General features: G+C 40.8%; 2 protein-coding genes across 2 annotated transcripts; one reads left to right on the top strand and one right to left on the bottom strand.

Moving 5' to 3' along the window:
* The first annotated feature begins 59 nt into the window (after nt 1–59).
* LOC122965749 (ectonucleoside triphosphate diphosphohydrolase 5-like) lies at nt 60–9,231 on the top strand. The gene is made up of 14 exons (XM_044329942.1): nt 60–200; nt 2,812–3,044; nt 4,189–4,268; nt 4,531–4,674; nt 5,189–5,264; nt 5,751–5,786; nt 6,088–6,176; nt 6,264–6,346; nt 6,624–6,685; nt 7,043–7,144; nt 7,486–7,629; nt 7,945–8,001; nt 8,205–8,320; nt 8,790–9,231. Exons 2-14 carry the CDS (start codon nt 2,819–2,821, stop codon nt 8,871–8,873), a joined length of 1,299 nt encoding a protein of 432 aa, XP_044185877.1. The 5' UTR covers nt 60–200; nt 2,812–2,818; the 3' UTR covers nt 8,874–9,231.
* znf410 (zinc finger protein 410) lies at nt 8,733–20,131 on the bottom strand. Its single transcript, XM_044329941.1, has 12 exons — nt 20,022–20,131; nt 19,592–19,680; nt 19,458–19,509; nt 19,228–19,363; nt 17,951–18,136; nt 16,975–17,196; nt 14,533–14,692; nt 13,613–13,794; nt 12,938–13,027; nt 12,650–12,769; nt 11,391–11,510; nt 8,733–10,153 (listed from the first exon to the last, which is right to left on the bottom strand). Exons 3-12 carry the CDS (start codon nt 19,488–19,490, stop codon nt 10,053–10,055), a joined length of 1,350 nt encoding a protein of 449 aa, XP_044185876.1. The 5' UTR covers nt 19,491–19,509; nt 19,592–19,680; nt 20,022–20,131; the 3' UTR covers nt 8,733–10,052.
* Nucleotides 20,132–21,097: the final 966 nt, after the last annotated feature.

The raw sequence follows: 21,097 nt of genomic DNA, 5'->3' as shown, positions 1-21,097 counted from the left end.
AGAAGGTGCGGATCTAAACGATGCCAAATGATCTGGAGAGATGATTTATGAGGTGGTAAGGTTTTAAACTGAGTTATTCTGGCTCAGCAATTCACAACCTGCAATGTTCCCATTGTGATTGTCTGCAAAACAACTTTATCAGTAGTGATGACGTCACTGCAAATTAGCCGTGAGGAGAGTGCTGCTAGTCGGACATCATGGTGAGCCTGAAACTGTGTTTAGCGTCCTGAAAACACCCATTAAATCAGCTACAAATGTGTGCTTTTTGTCGGTGGAGAACCTTTCAGGAGTTTTATAACTTTTTTTAAAGCTTCTTAGAGGAGCTTGCTGGCTGTAACACGCACCAGCTAGCAACTAACGCTAGCGTGATTGACTTCACAGTTTAGCTTTCTTCGAAATGTAGCTAATTGACAGTTAGCTTCACGTTAGCTAAGAAACGTACTGTAGCTGTGGTGAATTATGTTGCATGACAGTAGAATTAACAAATAGATGTCTCTGTAATGTGGGAGAGTCTTGGGGAAAAAATGGTGAGGGAATATCAACTGCAGAGAGAGTCTCTGTTGAGTTTACGTTAAAATTAACGGCCACTAACGGCTGTCTAAAACATAAACGCTGAAGTTACGTTAGCTTCCGACTTGTAAAGATAAACGTAAATGTGGATTTTTAGCAGCGTGTCCTCCGCTTTTTTGTTTTTATTTTAACCACTTACACTTATGAAAGACTAGCCTTAACGCTATGTAAACCCACTTTCAGGCATGTTAAACCTTTAATTTGCTTATGAAAAAAGGGCGATTTCACAGTTTTCTCTTCCAGTGAAATCGCCCCTTTTCCGTTTTCACAAATAGATTGAAGGTTTCACAAATCTAAAACTGTGTTTAAATGAGTCTCTGGAATCTAATTGGCAATCTAATCCAGATTTGACAAGTCTAAGTATAGTGGTTTTTGATCTAGACCTGGTCTAATGTAGCCTTGATGGGGGGAAAAAGCAGTGAAATCGCCCCTTTTTCCTGTTTTCATAAGCAAAATAACAGCTTTAAGGCTTTTGCTACAATGTCTAACACTCTTTCATAATTGTAAGTGGTGACAAAACAGTGAATCCGCCTATGTTTCCCTTAAATCTCCCCTTAACCAGTGGACTATTAACTTTATGGACACTATAGTCATTAGGTTTTTATATGCCGAATGTTTTCTGGTTCATTGCTACTAACACGACACTAAAAGTACATTTAATTAAAAAAGATTCCATTGGCCAGCAAGCGTTTTTTTTTTATTCATTGTCTCTGAGGCAGCTGCTGGAAGATCAAGGATATGAGCATCTTAAACCATTACACCCAAAGCACTGATATGATCTCTACATGATTTAACTCTCATTAAACTTCTACCAAACCTTTGGGGCCAATACTTTATAAAACCTTGTAGAACTTACTCTTGTGGCCCTTTAACAGATGCAATCCACAGTGTTTGTTTTACAGGACAATTACCACTCAGACAGTACTGTTTGCAACTATGCAGCAGTGTGATCATATATTTAATAAGGCCCTAAAGTGTGAATTTAAGGATGCAAAGTCCCAGCTGCATGTATCTAGTGCCTTTAAACAGAAATGGGAATGGGGCAATTTAAAAAAAATAACAACCTACAACCAACTAATGCTGACAATAAACAGGATTACAGGTGAGTTAAAATCATAAATCATGCAGGTTTCTCATGTTCTCCAAGGCTGACACGCTCCCCTCCTTTCTGCCTCAGAGCACACTAGCCACACTGTAAGTCCCATTTATTAACATTGAAACAGTCACTGGAGACTGGAAAACCAGTAAAGGACAAACAAGACTTTAAGCAAGAAATCTGCATGCTCTTCTCGCATGCATCATGTTTGACACTTTTATTTCTTCACGGTTTCAAGTGTCGGCATCATCCAGTCATACATACACACTCTCAGAGGAATGCACGCAGACTGAAATGTCTGATGGTTCTGTGAATCAATGAACGCTGATGTGTTTTGACATTTAGTGTTTCTATCTTTCCTAACAGAAAGCAGCTTCCAGTGAGCAAACATCCAGACCAGAAATGAAAATAATCTCAGCAGCAGTACAGAAATGATTCATTTTAAAATTACGCAGAGGATCATGCCCCTTTCGTAATAGCCAAATAAAAGCTGAGTAATTAATTTATAGTTATAGATGCCACTTAGCCTCCGAAACATTTCCGTGATAGATAAAGAATAAATTGGCAAAGGCCTGTCCTGTAAATGTAAAGACATGCTGTAGACAGTTATGTGTCCATTTGTTGTATTTACATTTTTTTTTTAATGCAACTTTCTCTCCCCAAGAGCGCAAGTTTAATGTCTGAAACTTAAATTGTAATTCACAGACAGTAAGTCTCTGTCCGTTCATCTTCTACGTCAGCGGGATCAGAACAGAGCGTGACTGAGACATCATAAATCCTCATATAAAGATATCCGAGTGTATTAAAGGGATGTGGAGACATGCGTAAGTTGCAGTGTATTGATCAAAGGATTAAAGTCCAACATGATGAAATCCTGATATTTTCTAAATTGTCCACAGGAGTTGACTCAGCAGACATGAGCTATGTCTCTGTGGTTGGTTAGAAAGTGTGAAGGGGTGTGGTCTGACACCCTGGTAAATAGCTTGATTGCGTCTCTCTCTACTGTCATTAGTCATTCTGTGTTTTAACATCTCTCAATACGAGTCAGCGACAGTTTGAGCTGCTTTCTTGAGCAGCTCAGAACAAGTTAATTGTAGAACAGCTGCCGTAACAAGAACACCTGTTGTTCTCCGCTGATCCTCCAGAGTGAAGATGAAGCCCACCGTGCCACTGCTGCTCCTGGTCCTGCTCTCTGTCGCGGGGCCGAGCCGAGCCCAGGTGATGACGTCTCTCCTGGACCTGACCAGCAGCATCAGGAACATCCTTCCCAATCTCAGCCGCCCGGCAAACCACAGCCGCATCTTCTACGCGGTGATGTTTGATGCAGGGAGCACAGGGACACGCATCCACGTCTACACCTTCATCCAGAGTGACTCAGGTAATGCAGTACTCTGACCTGCTTCCCTCTGATCTTTTACTCATGTAGGTTTTAGTATATCAGCTTCAAGGGGGAGAAACAATTTAAATTATAGGTGTATTTACTGCAGCAAGAATAACATGCACCTTATGGGCATGGTCTGTGAAACAGTTGAAAGACCAATTGATTTACAATGCAAACAGCAGAGTAACAAGCTGTTTTGTAACCTCTCTGCCCGGGCTGGGTTAAAAAAAATCGATTTTCCGATTCATATTGATCTTCATTTAAATTTTACCGGTACTGATTTATAAAATCTGAGATTGATCTTTTAATATATGCATTTTCCCCGTAGATTTTAAATCTGAAATCAATCCAGACATCCGCCTTTAGTCTTGGCGTTGCCTTCAATAGAGCTGCTCACGCCATGTTGAACAAGATCTCGCAGGAGATTTCGTCGCCCGAGATCTTGTGGCCAGATCTCGTGTATGTAAAGTGTAGCCTATGTTTTCTTGAGGTATTAGCGGTGTTTACATCACAGTAGGTATGTTTGTAGCCACCTTATTTACACTAATTACCTGGTGATTCGATTTAAAATTTAAATTTGTTGTTTACACTCTGCACTAAAGAAAGCACTGTCTGGTCACTCAATACTCATTGACTGTAGAGCTGCACTATATTATGTTGACTGATGTAGTGTGTTCATTTTAAATAAAAAGTACATTAATGTAACTGCTTTGGGGTGAATTCTTAATGTAAACATTAATATTTTTTAATATTGCACCAGATAGAGTTTTCCTTGTACAATTTACAGCATTAGTAAATCTCTTTCCTATCCAAGCTAAATTGGTATTGTAACGTGAAATATCCCTAATTGAATCGAATTGGGACTTTGTGAATCAAATCGATACCCAGCCCTTTCTCTCTGCCTTTCCTCAGCTTTTCTCTCACAGCCTCTCAGTTCTGTAAACCTACAAATTCTTACTTCAGGGGACATAGGTTATACTTGACTCCATTTACTTTTTAGTAATCCTATTTTGTCAAGCCAACATGCCTAATCTTGAATAAGGGGATATATTTTGCGTATGTATGCTAAGCAGATTTATGCCTCTTAATGCTTTTAATAGCTGCTACATATTTGATGTGGGTGGATCTTGTATCTTTATAGAGGAGCTGCCTGTTTTGGACAATGAGATGTTCCATTCCATAAAGCCTGGTTTGTCGGCATATGCTGACTCCCCTGAAATGGTGAGTTCATTGTCAAATCTAATCAATTATATTGAGCCGAAGGAGAATGTCCGCTGGCTCTACACTGTGTTCAGAAACGCTGCCAATAGCCTCCCTCTGTGGGGAATCACATTGCTAATGAAAGCAAGCAGACAAACAAGTGAAGATGCAGCACAGCCGCAAATGATACATAATACTTGAAGTGTTTTCTCAACTTTAACAAGTCACCCCTTTGTCAAAAGACAGTTAAATGCTGTGCTGATCATTGTCTCTGTTTTTAAAGGCTGGACACACAGTGAGGATGTTGTTGAAAGTGGCCAAGAAGACTGTGCCTCGCCTGGAGTGGAAGAGGACTCCAGTGGTCCTCAGAGCCACAGCCGGACTTCGACTGCTGACCGCAGAGAAAGCCCAGGGCCTTCTGGACCAGGTAAAAGAGTCCACTAATATTGAAACATGAGATACGACTGTGATCTCTCAGGTTGTTGTCACATAATCCTAAATTTCTGTAAAGCGTGCATGCGTGTCTTCCAACGTAGGGGAGTTAGAAGTCGCTACATCGTCTGACACTTTCAAGGGAAAGCACAACCTCTTATCCAGGCAGAAAAGGAAAGAACATTTCCAGTGATATGGCAGGTGTTACAGAAACAAGAGGAAAAGTATTGTTATCAGAGTGGTGTGAGCTTAGTGCAGAAGGCTCTTGCGGAAGGGATAAGATAGTAATGGATGGCCCTGGGGCACCTTGGAAGATAAATGACACTTTATTAATCCCCTTGAGGGAATTAATTAATCCCTTCAAGCGGAGGGCACCTCTGGATGAGCTACCATTACAGTAGATAACATTAAGGCCATTTCTCCACTGCTTTCCTTGGCTCCCTTATGCTCTCTTTCTCCCTCTCTCATTCATCCTCCTCCTCCTCCCTCTCTTCCTTTTTCCCCCTCAGGTTCAACACGTGTTTGATGAATCTCCTTTTTTGGTCTCAGACAACAGCGTCAGCATAATGGACGGCACAAATGAAGGTAACGTCTGCCCACCCTCCGCCCCGCCAAGCAGCACGTTCGTCACTTATCACAGCCACTCGTGCTCTCTCTGAAGTGCGTCGTAGGTGGCATCAGTCATCCTTCTGCTTTAGTTTTAGTGTGCTGTGCAATTTCTGTGTTTATTGTTTTTCTGTTTTACTGAAGACATTTACCTAAATTGCAGTAGATTATCTTTTATGATGACACTTGAGAAAATGAAATAGCTTTTCACCGCAAAGTTGTTGTGACCTAAAAGGTTGTAATTATGTGGTGAAAAAAAAAATGTTAAGCCACATGTTAGGCTACGGTGTAATTGATTTGTCAGCATTTCTCCCTTGTTTTTAGAATTGTAGCTCTTACTCACGTGTTTGCACTTGTGTTTGTATATGCTGTAACCATTGTAATTTCAGTGAAAATTTGTTGTCAGCTTTTCTTAAATGAACTTGTACATTCTGCCTGAAATCACTGTTTTCTGTTTCTTGGTAGGAATCCTGGCTTGGATATCTGTGAACTTTCTGACAGGTGAGTAACTGTATATTGTGTTTTCTGAGCTCAGCTACTGTATATCTTAAGTTTTACTCTGTCTGAATTTGTCTAATTATAGACGCATGTTCACAAATAGGAGGCTGAACGCACACAGCTACGATTTCGTTACCTAAAGGAGATTGCTCTGATCTTCTGATCTATCAGGCTCAGCGCTGGGATTTTCTACTTTTGGGTTGCACATCTGTGCCAAACAGACCTTTTGAAGATAGCATCTAAAGTATAACTGATTAGGTCTTGTTTGTGGCGGTTGCCGGATTAAAGTAGGAAATGTTTTCAGGTCACCTGTACGCACAAACCAAAAAGACAGTGGGAATCTTGGATTTGGGAGGAGGATCTACGCAGATCACATTCCTGCCGAAGCTGAGGGTTAGTTGTTTGTTTGCATGTTTAGACTATTTAAATGGAGCCGTTTTATGATGTGTAATCTATTATGTCCTCTATATTCCACTGTAGAAAACCATTGAAAGTGTTCCTGTTGCTGATTACGTTGCCAGATTTGACTTCTTGAACTCATCGTTTGAACTGTACACTCATAGGTAACATAATTTATGCGGATTTACTGTAATAGACTGTCATAAAACATACCAGTTTTATATTTTGTATTTGACTACATCATATTCATCCCTGATTTAATCTTTATGTGAGTTAAGTTCTATAATACTGTGTGTGACGAGGACATTTTGTTCTATTTAGTCAGTAGGATGTGAATAATAGGCCAACAAAATGCTGCCTGCCTATTTTCTGAATGATTGATTTGTTACATACACACTCTGTTCCTGCTTGGTTTTGTGACAATCCTTTTACTTCCTCCAGTTACCTGGGAAATGGACTGATGGCAGCACGACTGGCCACACTGGGTGCTTTGGGTGCAGAAGGTACTGTGCTGTACATGAAGAAAAGGTTCTCTGTTGCCATTAGCTGTGGGTCAGTCTTGTTCATCCTGAGTGTGTCTCTGAAGGATACTGAGACACAACAATGAGTCAGTTATCCAAGTGCTCTCAGATGTTTTTTTTTTCCCTCCCTCCAAATACTGAGGAGGAGGTAACGAAAGATAGATGTTTTTTACTTCCTTTCTAATGAACATTTGAGACAAGTGAGACACTGTGATGAATCACCAAAGGGCTTCTGAGTAAATAGTGTTTGTGACTGCGTGAGTTGTTTAGTCTCAGATCATGGTGATCATGTGTGAGGCTGTTGAGCCAGTCAGATTAAACGTGTCTGTTGTATCACAGGTTTGGAGTGGCGAGTTTTCAAAAGTTCCTGCCTGCCAAAGAAGTTTCAGGATGAATGGAGCTTTGGAGGGCTAACCTATCAAGTGAGCGGAGACCCAGATGGTACAATGTTTGCTTTTAGTATTATTGTCTTGAACAGAATAAATCCAAATGTACTATTTGCGGAGAAGAATACTTAGAATTGTCCTTAAAATGTTCCCTTTGACTTTTCCTCGCACATGAATTGAACCAAGAAATTTAGCAGACTACAAACATCTTGAGCGAATGAGGTTAGGTGGCAGATTTGACTAATATACATGACAGAAGATTTAGTGACGGCAATCAAACATTAGCAGTAATGTTTGCAAAACCCGTTAAAATGGATTTACTTGGATTACACATCATTTCATAACGTTCCAACGTACGATGCAAAATTTACACCGCTGTCTCTGTTTCTTCTCCAGGTTATGCAGGATACAAGCTCTGTTATCAGGAAGTACTTAAGGTGGTGAAGGGAATTATTCACCAGCCGTATGAGCGCGAAGACAGCAACATATTCTATGCATTCTCATATTACTTTGACAGAGCTGTGGATGCAGGCCTTATCGGTTAGTGCACACACACACACACACACACACACACCTCTGTACACACCATACATAATTATACAGACCCAGCAGGATGTTATTACCCATTCCAGTACTAGACAGAGGCAGGGAAATGTGAGTCATCTGCACCCATCTCAGTGGATTTGATGAGCTATAGGTGTGTAGTTATTAGAGAAATTGCTATCCTCAGCCAGTCTAAGCTGAAAGGGCACAAGCTCTATTATTAGTATTATGGAAATGTGGACCTGCTGTCGTAATGAATGGTATAGCATTTTAAAATGTGAAGAAGATGACCCCAATCACCTCTTGTTGCAGATGGGGTCCAGGGAGGGATGCTGGAGGTCAGAGACTTCAAGAAGAGAGCTAAAGAGGGTGAGATTGGCAAAGAGTCCTGAAACACTTGGCAATGCGTCGTTATTATGACCAATCTGCAGCTTCCTGTGCTTTAGACACAGTGTGCATCTCAATTGTCTGAACCTCAGAAATCCTGCCCTCATCCTCACAGTAGAATACAGATGCCTTGATTATCCAACCTTAAAAAAAAAGAAAAACATGATTTCCTTTTGTCTGCTCAGTGTGCAATAAGATGACCAAGAACCCTTCCATCAGTCCTTTCCTGTGTATGGACATGACCTACATCACTTGTCTACTCAAGGATGGGTTTGGCTTCAAGGAGAGCACCGTGCTGCAGGTGAGGCAGCATTACACAACACAATAAAAAGGCTTTGCAGCCTTAGAAAAGATAAAGACAGAAAGGACCATTTTTCAAAAGGTTGTTGGGTATTATGAAATCAACTACTCATATCCTGAAGTTGTCTAGATGAGTCGTTTTTGTATGAATCACAAGCTGTTAACTGGCATTCAAAGACACAAACAGGCTTAATTAAGCCAAAGCCATCAAACACCAAACAAGAGCCAGACAATAAGTCAGCCATGACCTTCAGAAGAATATAATTCTCACTTTCAATAAGTTCACATATGAAAAGTAAGCTGCTTGCAGGATCTTTAAGATTCATAATGAGTAAAATACCTGCCCTCTGTCATAACGTAGATGAAAAAAAAGAAAAATCACACAAGTATCATGTTACTTTTTTATTTCAATAAATACAAAAGGCATTTGAGTGATTTGGTGTTGGGGTTTTTTTTTTCTCCCTTCCTAGCTGACCAAGAAAGTGAACAACGTGGAGGCAAGCTGGGCTTTAGGCGCCACATTGGACCACTTCCACAACCTGAAGATCCACTGAGGAGAAGGGAGGTGGTGCTCATTAACAAACACGAGTAAATCCACACTACCTTATCTAACAGGCCCAGACATCTGCTGTTTGTGTCATAAGGACAGAACTAACCTCATGAGTAATTCTTTATTTCTTTTAAAAAGCAATTATTCTAAAGTGTTAATACATTGAGCTGTAAATGAGCAATGTGTTGCCTTACTCAGAGAACAAGTGACGCACTGGAATTTGACATTTGAATAACACACAGTTAAAAGGACCAGTGTGTAGGATTTAGTGGCATCTAGCAGTGAGGTTGGAGATTGCAACCATCGGACAACCCCTGCCCTCCCCTCCCGGCGTGTAGGAGAATCTACAGGGGCTAAAACCAGCGTTTGGTTTGTCTGCTCTGAGCTACTGTAGAAACATGGTGGCCCCCGTAGAAGGGGACCCGCTCCCTATGTAGATATAAAGGTCTCATTCTAAGGTAACAGAAACACAATGATTCTTATTTTCAGGTGATCATACATTAATTAAAACATACTTATGAATATTTTATGCGATTTATGCCAAGTCCAGTCCACTAGATGCCACTAAACCTTACACACTGATCCTTAATGCAGTTTTGGGCGTTACTGGATGCACTATTTGTTTGAGATGGATGTTTTTGTGTTTTACTCAGGCTGATAAACAAAGTGGCCTCAGCTGGGAATGACCAGTGTTTACATGCAGCAATGGGATATACTGTGCTTTAGCAGTTCTCCATGTTGTGTTTTTAGTAATGTTATAAAGGGGGTATACATGTGTCTGGTACATTTTGACAGTTGATCATAAGAGCCATCGAAGTTTTGGATAAAAATAAGTGGCATTCATTTTCCAGAGAGAATATCACTGAATATCAACCACAGACGTCTGTTTACAATGATAATGCACATAATAAATGGACATTATTTTCATAAACTTTTAAACCCGTCTCAGTTATTTCTTTGGGAGTATTTGTTTTCAAAAACTTGAGGAAAAAAGTTGTTTGTACAAACTTTGCCATTTCACACTTGTCAAAATAAAACCATCGTTGGCTGCTAATTACAAATATCTACAGGGGTCAAAGTCGGTGATTAATCTATTTACAGATGGATGTCTCGGTTTAGTCCACTGACTGTCAGTCTGATGCTGCTGAAATTGGCAGTGTGTGACAGACTTCATGATGGCAGACTAGAGCAGCGCCACCACATCTTCTCCATATGTATGGCCATCGGTCGTCATGGTCACCAGTTCATGTGGCTGAGAGAGAACTACCACCGAGTCTGCAGAGCCTGAGGGGAGGGAACGCAAACACCAAATTCAAAGAGGAGAAACTACCTGGTAACAAAAAATACTGTCTGATATCGAGACACCTGTCAACCTGTACGTACCTACAGTCAGGGTCGGCTATAATCATGAGATGAAACACTTCTAAAATCCTTTCAGGGCAGAAACCTCTACTAATATATTTGACCTTGAGTTTCTGCAAGCTTTCTTCTGGTTATTGCCCTTTGGTTTTAATGCTGACAGGCCGATTTAGGAAAAACTGGAGGACACGCAAAGACACTCAAAATACAGAACCTATAAAAAGTATTCAAAGTAAAAGTAGTAGTCCACAGGGGGCTTAGCCATGTGTTACTACAAGAGGTGGACAAAACAACACAACGGGAGTAAAAACCAATTAAGTAAAAGTCCATTTGTTATTTTAAGAAAGTGCACACCAGGATATTAAGACTGACACTATTTTCACTCTCAGCAAATCTGATAAAGCAACTTGCGAAATGCATAGTACACTCCTTTTGTTTTTTTAATGTGACCCGTTAATAAAATAGTGTCAATCCTAATATCCTGGTGTCTGCACTGGAATACTTTTTTTTTGATTTACTGTATTTGCCCTACATCAGCTGGCACCCAGGAGAGAAGCACTGCTGCACACGGAGTATCATCAGTTTTTTTCCATGTGTTATTTATTGAGACTGTCAGAGGTGTTGACTGAAATCTGGTCACTTTTTTTTTTTTTGCTGTGTTGCATAGATACTCTGTTCAGTGAGTTTCAGCCCTTAACCTGTTTTTTTTTTTTTTTTTGCAAGATGTAAATCAGAATTACAAAAAGCAGTTACACACAAGTTAAGTTGAATATCAATAAATTGTCTGTTTTACTTTAGTTGGTCATCATTTGAAAAATTGTCAACATAAGGCAAATTACACAGTGACAATAGAAAGACGTCAGATAGCTGCTGCCTGAGTAGCAGGTTCCTTATTCAAAAAGTCTCAAAGTCATGAGAACTAATGATGAACACAGATTAACTGGGCTGCCGAGCGTCATCAATAGCAATTGGAAAACACTAAACGGGACATTAGCAACACCACAAACTACCTCCCTCAGGAGTCACCCCGCTGAATCAGCACCTTTCACATTAACACAACAATTATGAGCTTAAATAAAATGAGAGTTTGCTACAGATGTTTGTTATTTTGTCCGCCTCCTGTGTATTGTGTTAGCACTGTCGTACATGTGCTGACGCCTACCTGGTGATCTCAGCATAGCATGATGAAGATTCATGGGTTCCACTGTTGTTGTCATGGTGACCATACTGTCTCCGTTCTCGCCGTCTGCCTCCAGCAGGCTGCTTTGTGTCAGAGCCTCACCTGTCAACACATAACACACGCTTGACAGCATTGAACACTGTGGAACTCCTGTCGGTGGCCTAACTGCCTTTTCTCAAGCCAGTAAGTCTTGCTCGAGAAAAGCGGGTCAACTCGGCGTACAACACCTTAATCCGTGACCTTTATGTTGGTCCGATGTTGGTTGTGAGTCTAAGAGATCATTGCTCAATTCCAACCTGAAATTTTCATCGCTAACTTTCTACATTACCTTTTGAGCCTTGTGTGAAAATTTGTTTTTAGGACTGTAGTTACTCCTACACCGTCATTTTAATAATTCATCCAGTAACTCAGTTATGTATAAATAACACAGTACTACCCCCTCTGCTGCGAAGCCGCTTCTTCCTCTGCTCTGCTTTTACAAAAGACCAGCCTCTTTGGGGAGGCTGACCCGAATAAATCTGCTGTTTATAATTAGAGCTTTGGCAGCGTTTCCTCTGTGGTGATTCAGCTGCGGTGCTTCCCCGCTGCTACAGAAATGTGACAAGGAGGCAAATGTGCTGTCTGTTTTCATTGTTTCACACACACAAAAATTATTTAAGCAGATTTTGTACAATTAGTCCATATGTTGGAATTAAAAGGAGCTCAATAAGAAACCGATTTTAAGAATAGTGGCAGGAGTGAACTCACAACAGAAATTATCTCCTACAGCAGGAGAATGACTCAAGTATCCACTTATTTATCTCAGTAATTTGTCAGGTGACGGAAAAAAAACAACACATATTTGAATAAGGCGAGGGAAGCTTGAAGACATGAATTTGAGTAACTGTGCCATTTTAACTCAGTGATTACATACTTCTCTGAAGAATCTGACCCCATCACAAGACGCCTAACAGGCCTATTTCTGCGGCAGAGTTGTGCTGTCTCTGCTTTTTCAAAGATATGTTCAAGTCTAAAACAATTTAGCTGCTGGCCTTGAAGAATAAAAATTTTAATGATACTTTTTTTTAAGCGCTAGGAGTTATTAATAATTCAAGAAATGTTCCTAAATGTAACTCAACCAACACCATCTCTATGCACATTTTAAAATGTATGGGCAGCTTGCAGCTACATAATCCAAGGATTAACATAACCACCTACCACACAGGGAGTGTGTGAGAAAAAGATTATGTGTAGAGAAAGACCTGTTTCTCTGCTTTCATTGCTGAGCCCCTCCTCTCCGTGTCTCTTCCTCATGTGGACGTTCCTGCTGCCGGACTGAGAGAAAGTCTTCCCACAGATCCCGCAGTGATGAGGCTTCTCACCTGGGAAACACACACAAACATATGAAGAAAACATAAAAACACGTTTCCCTTGTGTTCCCCTCTGAACTGATACAGTATACATCTTTTTACATGCTGATATATTCTATCTGTAGAACACCAATTACAAACAGAGCTCAGCTGGGCAGCTGTTAACTCTGTCCCACTCACCAGAATGTACGAGCATATGTTTCCGTAGACTGGAATACTCTGCGAAGGATCGCCCACAACCATCTGCTTCACATAGGAAAGGCTTCTCTCCTGGAAGCAGCCACCCACCACACACACACACACACACACACACACGCACAGATTCTGTTTAACTCCACAACAGAAAAACTTAACATAGTAAACTCTGAATTCATCACATGTACATATGTTAAAAGTCATTTTAATGGCCCAACACACTCTAGTAGCTGCATCAAACTGGCAACACAGCTCATTTTTTAACCTGTGGTGATAAGCTGACCTATTCTGACGAAGAATAACGTAAAAAATTTAACACAATTTCCTCACACTGAGTGGATATTATAGCTCATAGAAAGCTGTTCTTCCAGACTTGAGCAAAATATAAACACTTTATAGTGGAGCTGGTCTGCTAACCGGTCCCCAGATAGAAGGAGCAGACTGTGGAACAGGCCATCAAAAATCTTAATGTCACCCTAAATAAAATATGACAGAGTCCTGTTAGTCATTGCAGCAGTGAAATGGAGGCGCTAGAGCTGCTGACTCTTCAAATCTACAGCCTTGACTGCACCAAGGAAGCATTAAATGACCGGACGGCCTGAGTCAGTTATTGCTTCCAGCGTTTGGCCTTTTTATATGCGGGTATCTCCTGCTCCCTACCTGTGTGTATGCGTCTGTGGTTCTTCAAGTTTCCGGCGGTGGTGAACTTCTTGCCACAGTTCTTCTCCTTGCAGATGAAGGGCTTCTCGCCGTTGTGAGTTCTCATGTGAACCTGCAGCCTCTGCAGCACGTAGAAGCTCTTCCCGCAGCCTTCGGCGCCGCACCTGAACATTCGGTCGTTCCTAGAAGCCAAAACGAGCAAAAAAAAAAAAAGACTTGGTGTCTCCTGTGCGCATGTTTCATTTGCAGCAGCGAACCACAAGGTCAGACGGGGATGACCGCAAAGACATTCCCTACACTGATGATAACAGAGCTTCTGCGGTAAAAATACACACTTCTTTCTGAGTCTCAGCTGTTTGCCTTCACCACAAATGACCTGTGTGAGCTGAGAAATACCACTAATATCAATAAGATACATTTTTTTCACCATAATAGAGAAGAACAGTTGCCCTGGAGGTGAAACTGATAGTGTCTTACTGAAGGACACTTAAGCTGGATGGAAACCTGTTTCCAGGTGAAATGTTACACAGTTTTCTGCCACTAATATCACTGTATGCATCACTTGAGTTTGGTTTATATGACAAAACACCTCCATCACTTTCATACACATGGATTAGAAGCCTTGTGTTTAAATGAGGCATCTCATCCGATTCTTCAGGGGCACAGTTCAAATATCTGTTGCTTTTAGGCTTCAAAGGAAAAAACGCCTTTGAATTTTCAGTCAGCAGCTAAGATTTGATTGCACATGTGATGGTTAAAAGCCAAAATGATAATAATTATGACCAGAAACTGGTATTTTTCAGTTTCAATTTTCTAGCCAGGACTTGGACAGGGTTTAATATCGATGCTTTGGCAATGGGTATCTTGTTGGGACGACTGCCCGAATCATTTTCCTCCACCGCTGTGTGTGAACGTCTCACCTGTGAGTTTTGAGATGGTATTTGAGATGAGCTGGCCAGGTGAACGTCCTGCAGCAACCTTCAAACGAGCAGCGGAGGATCTGCTTAGAGACGGGGCGGCTGGTCCGCGACGGCAGCTCCCGCTTCTCCCCGTCTGACGGCAAGCTGTGTGTGTGGTCGCCTAGGCAACCGGGAAAAAGGAAAGTGAGTGGGGGGGCTATGAGGGGAAAAACAATCCAGGAGTGCCAGGTGGCCGGTCTCTGGAGCCCGGCTGTAGAAAAGCAAGTCAACGGGCGCTGACCGAGACCTGGTGAACAACTGCAGCCAGAAGAAAACGACCCGAAGCTGAATGCAATCACTCCCTTTTAACCCGCATCACTTCCTGCTTTCAGTGCCTTTAACAGGCTCAATTTTGCTTACAGCTTTCCAGCAGTAATGCACCTATAAGTGATACTGCACTGCTGAAGGAAACTGGTCTAATCTAATGCAGGTCAGTGGGAGGGCAGCCTTTACACTGGCACAGATGGAGGACTTTCACTTACAATCCGCCTGCTGTAGACATTTAAGATCTTTACACTCGCACAGAGTAATATTCCTCAATGTGCTACTATGTGTAAAATGCTTCATTTTGGTTTTAAGAGATCATGTCAAAGACAGTCAGGGCTGGATCCTTTTTTTTTTTTTTTTTTTTTAAATTAAACTCTCTTACTTGACATTAATGGAAATATGAGGTCAAGGACAAAATTGTAGAAATCAGAAGGAGGAAGGAAAAGAACCTGTGCTAAACTAGTCCAGCTGAACTTAAATTAGGTTATAAAATAACGTAAGTAGAGCTGCAACAACTAGTCAATTGACAGAAAATTAATCAGCAACTATTTTGATATTCAAATAATCATTTTAGTCATTTTGTTAATCAAAGTTGTCACAGTTTTGCTGGTTGCTGCTTCGCAAATTTGAGAATTTTAAGCATTTCTGTGTCACACATGATAGTAAACTTAATTTCTATGGATTTTAGACTGTTGATCAGATAAAACAAGACATGTGAAGACAACTCCATGGGATCTTAGAAATTATAACGGGCATTTTTCACTATTTTCTGCCATTTTACAGACTAAACGAATGGATTGAGAAAATAAAGGAGGCACTGAAGTAGATTTTCTCCATATGTAAAAATAGAAAATACATGCGACATTAAAGTCACCGATAGTCTATCTAACTTGATGTAAATAGCAATTTGCTGCACAGCTATTACAGCGACATATAAAGTACAAGTTCATACACCACAGAAAACAGAACCGGGTTGGGATGTGAGGAACTGAACTCAGGCAAGATGAGAGAAAAACCTGCAGCTGCAATTTGCCTCAGACAGGGGTTCAGAGATCAGAGATGTAGCTAGGAGTCAGGGAGCCTTGAAAGTCATGGGTGAATTCTTTATTTAACAGGCCGCCTGTGGAGAGAAGTTAAACCGGGATGTAATGTAGTCCTGACTCCTGCTGCGGGTCAACAGCTTTCTACGGCAACACTCTGTGCTGCAGGAGAGAAATGTCTAAGAGCAGAGAGCTGTACAGTACTGTGAGATGAGACGAAGGATAGCTTTCACTAAGCAAGCAGCGGATTAAGACATTACTTTGAGTTTAGTAACGTTTTAAGGGAATCACAAATTCTACAAGGGAAGCCCGTTTATCAACTTTTAACAGCTGATATAAAGACCAACCAACCTTCTTTCTTATTTTTATATATTTTATCGACCAGCTTCTCTTCTTCCTTGTCTTCATGGTTACTTCTATGATGCGACTTGTCTTTCCTGTTGTCCAAGTTAAACCTGTGTCTGTCTTTCTTGTCAATGCAGCCTTGAGGTCTCTCTCTCTCCCTCTCTCTCCCTCTCTCAGCTCTGCATTATTCTTATGACTAAATGCGCATTAAATCGTCACGGACACAGCACAGCCATATGTATTAGTGCGTGAATCGATGTTTCATGATAACATGGCATTTACCACTACACTGGATATCTGCAGTCAGACTTATAAATCCATCTAGACAAAGCTATAAATTCATTTTTCATTTAGAGACGTATGATGAGAAGGGTTTCAGTTGGTGCTGATTCCACTACATTTTCATCTCGTCACTGACCTCATTTCTCTTCTTTGTCTTTGATGCCTGAATTAAGTAGACCAGCGGATGCCATCCTCCTATACACAGGCATTTTTTAAATTTCATTTTCTCTGTTTTTTTTTTTAACATTTTAGTCTAAAACTTGACATTACATTGCAGCTGGCTGTATTTCACACACCACCAGCAATTCACACATTGGTGATCGTGTTTGTGAAAAACAACACTATAAATCTGGGGAGTCTTTGGTCATCTCCTAACATAAAAAAAATACATTACTAATAGTATTTTTTGGCTTTCTAGTTCAAAAGACCTCTCATTTTTGCTGGAGTTGATACAACAAAGTGACTTTACCGTTACTGACACTTGCAGTTCTAGCATCCAGGCTGGCCTTGGCATCTCTAGCAAGCTGTGCCCGTGTGGCAGCAATCAGGCTGTCATGTGCCAGCTCCTGCACCCGCAGATACCAGGGAGCACTGCCATCTATCCCGTAGTCCCCCGATGAGACCCCTTCATCGTCATCCTCCCCAGCGCCATCTGCGGCGAAGATCAGGGACTCTGAGGAGGCTGTAATGCCTGAGAGGGAAGAAAAGGCGGGGGGAGAATCACCATGAAACAAGGAATTTGAGGCCGATGAAATATTCTGCAAGCTCATCACTGGCCAGAGCTCCTCTAGGTCACATTGTGAATTTATTATTGTCCTCACATCACGCTCTGAGAGTTTGAGGTTATGGGTTTATTTTGGGGGGGATGAGAGGACGCTGGCCAAAAGACACACAAACACGCTCTAAAAACATTTTCTTTCTCCAAGATTTGAGTCTAATCTAACAATAGACAGAAAGTGATTCAGTCTCCTGAGAAGTCTTTTCTAACCTTTGCACTGCTTACTTCACAAAAAGGTGTATGTCAGGAGACCAAAATTTATTTTTTGGCTCTCCTGCCAAAGCCTGATGAATCAAGAGAACATGCCTGCCAAGGATCTTTTCATCCAGCCAAAATAATTCAGTTTTTTTTTTTTTTGAAAGAAAATGTGTCACCCAATTTCTTTTCAGTGTCATCTTGTGTGTAAAATCAAGTGTCATGTGAAGCAAAAAGTACAGAAACAAGAGCAAATTGATAGTTTTAATGTAAAACTTTCTTATCTTTTTTAAAATGATGTTTGCGATTCATCAGAGACAGACAACTTTTTTGGGTTTATCATTTGTAAAAAATAAAATACCAATTACTTCTTTCCTCTAACAATTCAGCATGGAGTTCTGCTCGGTAGGTGTAAGTTTCAGACTCTGGCATGTCTGAATGGTTGATCGGTTATTGTTTTAGTGTTCCTTACCCTTTGCGAGGTTCAGCAGGACGTAGGAAGTGCTGTCTGACTGTTGCAGGTCATGGAGGATGGGTGGGGGGCTGGGTGAGGCCCGAGGGTGATTGTGTGTCTGCACCACTAAAGGGCTTCGCTGTGACACCCCCCCAAACTCCGACAGGGAGGGAGAACTCTCAGGCTCATGGCTCAGGCCTCCATCTGAGGAGCAAGTCAGTGCTGGTTAGTTTTTGTCTTGAATAACATTATGCACCTTATCTGCAAAAAGAATATGATTTAGACTGTTTGGTAGGTATAATAAGGTCACCGTGTTTAAGGACAGGAGTGTAAACTGTACCAAAGAGTATGTTAACATAACTTTGCAAATGTTATACGATGCATTTGTTAGGTCTTAAGGATGCATTTTGATGAGAAACACTGAATAAACATTGCTGTGCTTGCTTAAAGAAAACCACACAGAGTGACTTCAAAATATATAAACACATCAAGTATTTATGACTTGCTTTATCTACACTGTCAAATATGCACTGTTTTTTCAAAGAGCATTTCCAGGGAATCACACACACAAGCAAGAAATCTACTTTAATACCCCTCTTTTCCACAGCAGAGTCATGTGAAGCTTGTCAGAACATATTTAACAAAGGAGGATTGAAAGCAATGAAACACTGATTCAAATCTCAGCAGAATCTCTTCACATCTCCTGAAACAAAAAGAATATTCACAAAGCTGGAATACTGTGAGGAACTCTCTATATAAATGAACAAATGCTGGTTTCTCAATTGGGATTTTGTTTTTAAACTCTTAACTCTTACTTTGCATTACAAAATTGAACATTTTCATTATCTTCTCATAAATTTTTACACTTGAAAAAAAACATTTTTAGGCCATAATGGTCTGTCACTTTCTGCATTTTGAAGCAGATCCACATTTCTTACCACTCTGTTCAACTTCATTATTTAGAAAAATTTAAAAATTGTCTAACTGCATGACAGAGAAGTAGCCTTCCCTCGCTACAAATATTGCCCATCAAGATGCAGTAAATAAATCAAAGACAACTGTTATATTTTTGTCTTCAGTGACACAGATAGTGTTATGTAGCAGAGACGACTGTCATGGCATTTACTGCATATTGCAGAATCATCTGTAAATATTTAAATATATTGTCATTTACAAAGTATGAAGAATCTAAAAAGAGTAGTGACTATAAAAATGAGTGAGCTCCGGATACCACAGCTAGTTGTTTGACCTGTGATGGACATGACAAGAGCCTGGAGCAGTGAGTGGCTGCTGACCTGTGAGCTCCAGCTGGCTGCACAGGGAGCTGTCAGCTGCAGCCAGCAGAGGCAGGCAGGAGGAGTGTTTGGACTCGGAGTCCTCCAATCCCTGCACCAGCGGGATGGATGCGTTCTGCACAAACTGCACCAGCAGCTAAGAGCAGAAAACAGGACAGTGAGACAGGACTAGTCACAACAGAGTCCACCACATCTGTCATAAAGATGATGCACGATGATGGAAAGCTTACCTCTGGTTTGGAGTCAAGCTCATCAGAAAGCATGAGTCACCCTGTGTGGAAGCTGCAGAGGAACAACAAACTGTAACCATCACATATTGCTACTACTGCCTCTGAGTTATAAGTCTAATAAAAACGAGACTTACCTCAAATGTGACCTGCTAAATGTGAGATTCTCAGTCGGTCATAAGCTTGAGTTGCCGGTCATCTTTGAGTCAAAACCATCGCCGAGGCTCTGAGGTCAAACGTCACAGGACAAAACGTCAAAAAGGCAAGTTAAAAGCTAACGTCTTGACTTTGCGAGCCGACAGCGACTTCTTACAAGTTTAATTGACAATAAACCTAAACTAGCCGGTCAAACAATACAGCTAAATGTAGCTAAAGCTCGACAGCACCGTCGGTACTCGACAGACTGGCTAGTTAACTTATTAGCTAGCAAGGTTAGCAGTTACCAAACTAGCCACCGGGGCTACACGTAAGTTAGCAGCCCGGTGTCAAAGCCTGGCCGCTGACGACACACAGTGGATGTATTCAATCATATTTAAATGCTCAGCGACGTGAAATTAAATGGTTTACCTCGCAACTCGTTGTGTAATTGCGCTACAGCGTGAGAGCAGCTGGATAATTGTCTCAAAACAGAACAGCAGCAGGTTTGCTCTACGGAATCTCTGCAGGAACAATTAAAGCACATGCGCGTTTTTTTTTTCTGTCTGCATCATCACTGACATCCAGTGGTTAAAGACTGGACACTGCATTTCAATGTTGGATAAAATGGGGCGTTATTGCCCTTTAGTCACAATACATAAATAAACATCCTGCTCCAAATACCTTAAAAACTGAAAGAAAATGTGCTGTAGGTATACAGAAATAATAATAATAATACCTTTGTTTATATAGCACTTTTCAACAAACAAGTTACAAAGTACTTTGCATAAAATTAAAAAAAACATAACATAATAAAATGAATAGTTAAATCAATAAAAAGTCTAAAATATTGAGTTTTTATGTGTTGCCTTCCCTGATCTCCTCTGGCAGGTCATTATACAACTGAGGGGCCTGAACAGAAAAGGCAGTGTCACCTTTAGTTTTTAGGTTTGATTGAAGACTGGCCAGAAATGACCTGCCAGAGGATCTCAGGTTGCATTCAGGCTCGTAGGGGGTCAGGAGGTCAGCTGTTTATTCTGGAGCTAAGTGACCTGAGAAATATCTGGGTCCTGCTGTTATGGAATTTTTGGGTCTCTTTATTAGTGAAACCCTGTTACTTTTATTGCACCACAACTGCGACCTTTATCATTTTTATATGTACATTAAGTTTGGTAACATAACAGTTTCCAGCATAGGCCAGCATAACTTTAACCTGAGCAGAGATAATAATAATAATGATAATAATAATGCATTTAATTTGTACTGCACATTTCATTCGCAGTGAATCTCAAAGTGCGACAGCATTAAAAACATATCAAGAAAATAACAAGAGTTAAGATGAAAAAGCCTTCCTGAATAAAAAGGTTTTCAAGCCTGTTTTAAAAGAGGTTAGGATCTATTCTAATGAGAAGAAGTGAAAACACCAATGTGCACGTACAGGGCCTTTATAGTCACACTTTCCCTTGCCATGACATTTGCACTCCACCAAAGACCTTAATCTAAAGATT

The sequence above is a fragment of the Thunnus albacares genome, chromosome 16 (genome assembly GCF_914725855.1).
Source record: "Thunnus albacares chromosome 16, fThuAlb1.1, whole genome shotgun sequence".
NCBI lineage: Eukaryota > Metazoa > Chordata > Actinopteri > Scombriformes > Scombridae > Thunnus > Thunnus albacares.
Note: the sequence above shows the minus strand (reverse complement) of the source record. Positions and strands in the feature narration are given on the sequence as shown.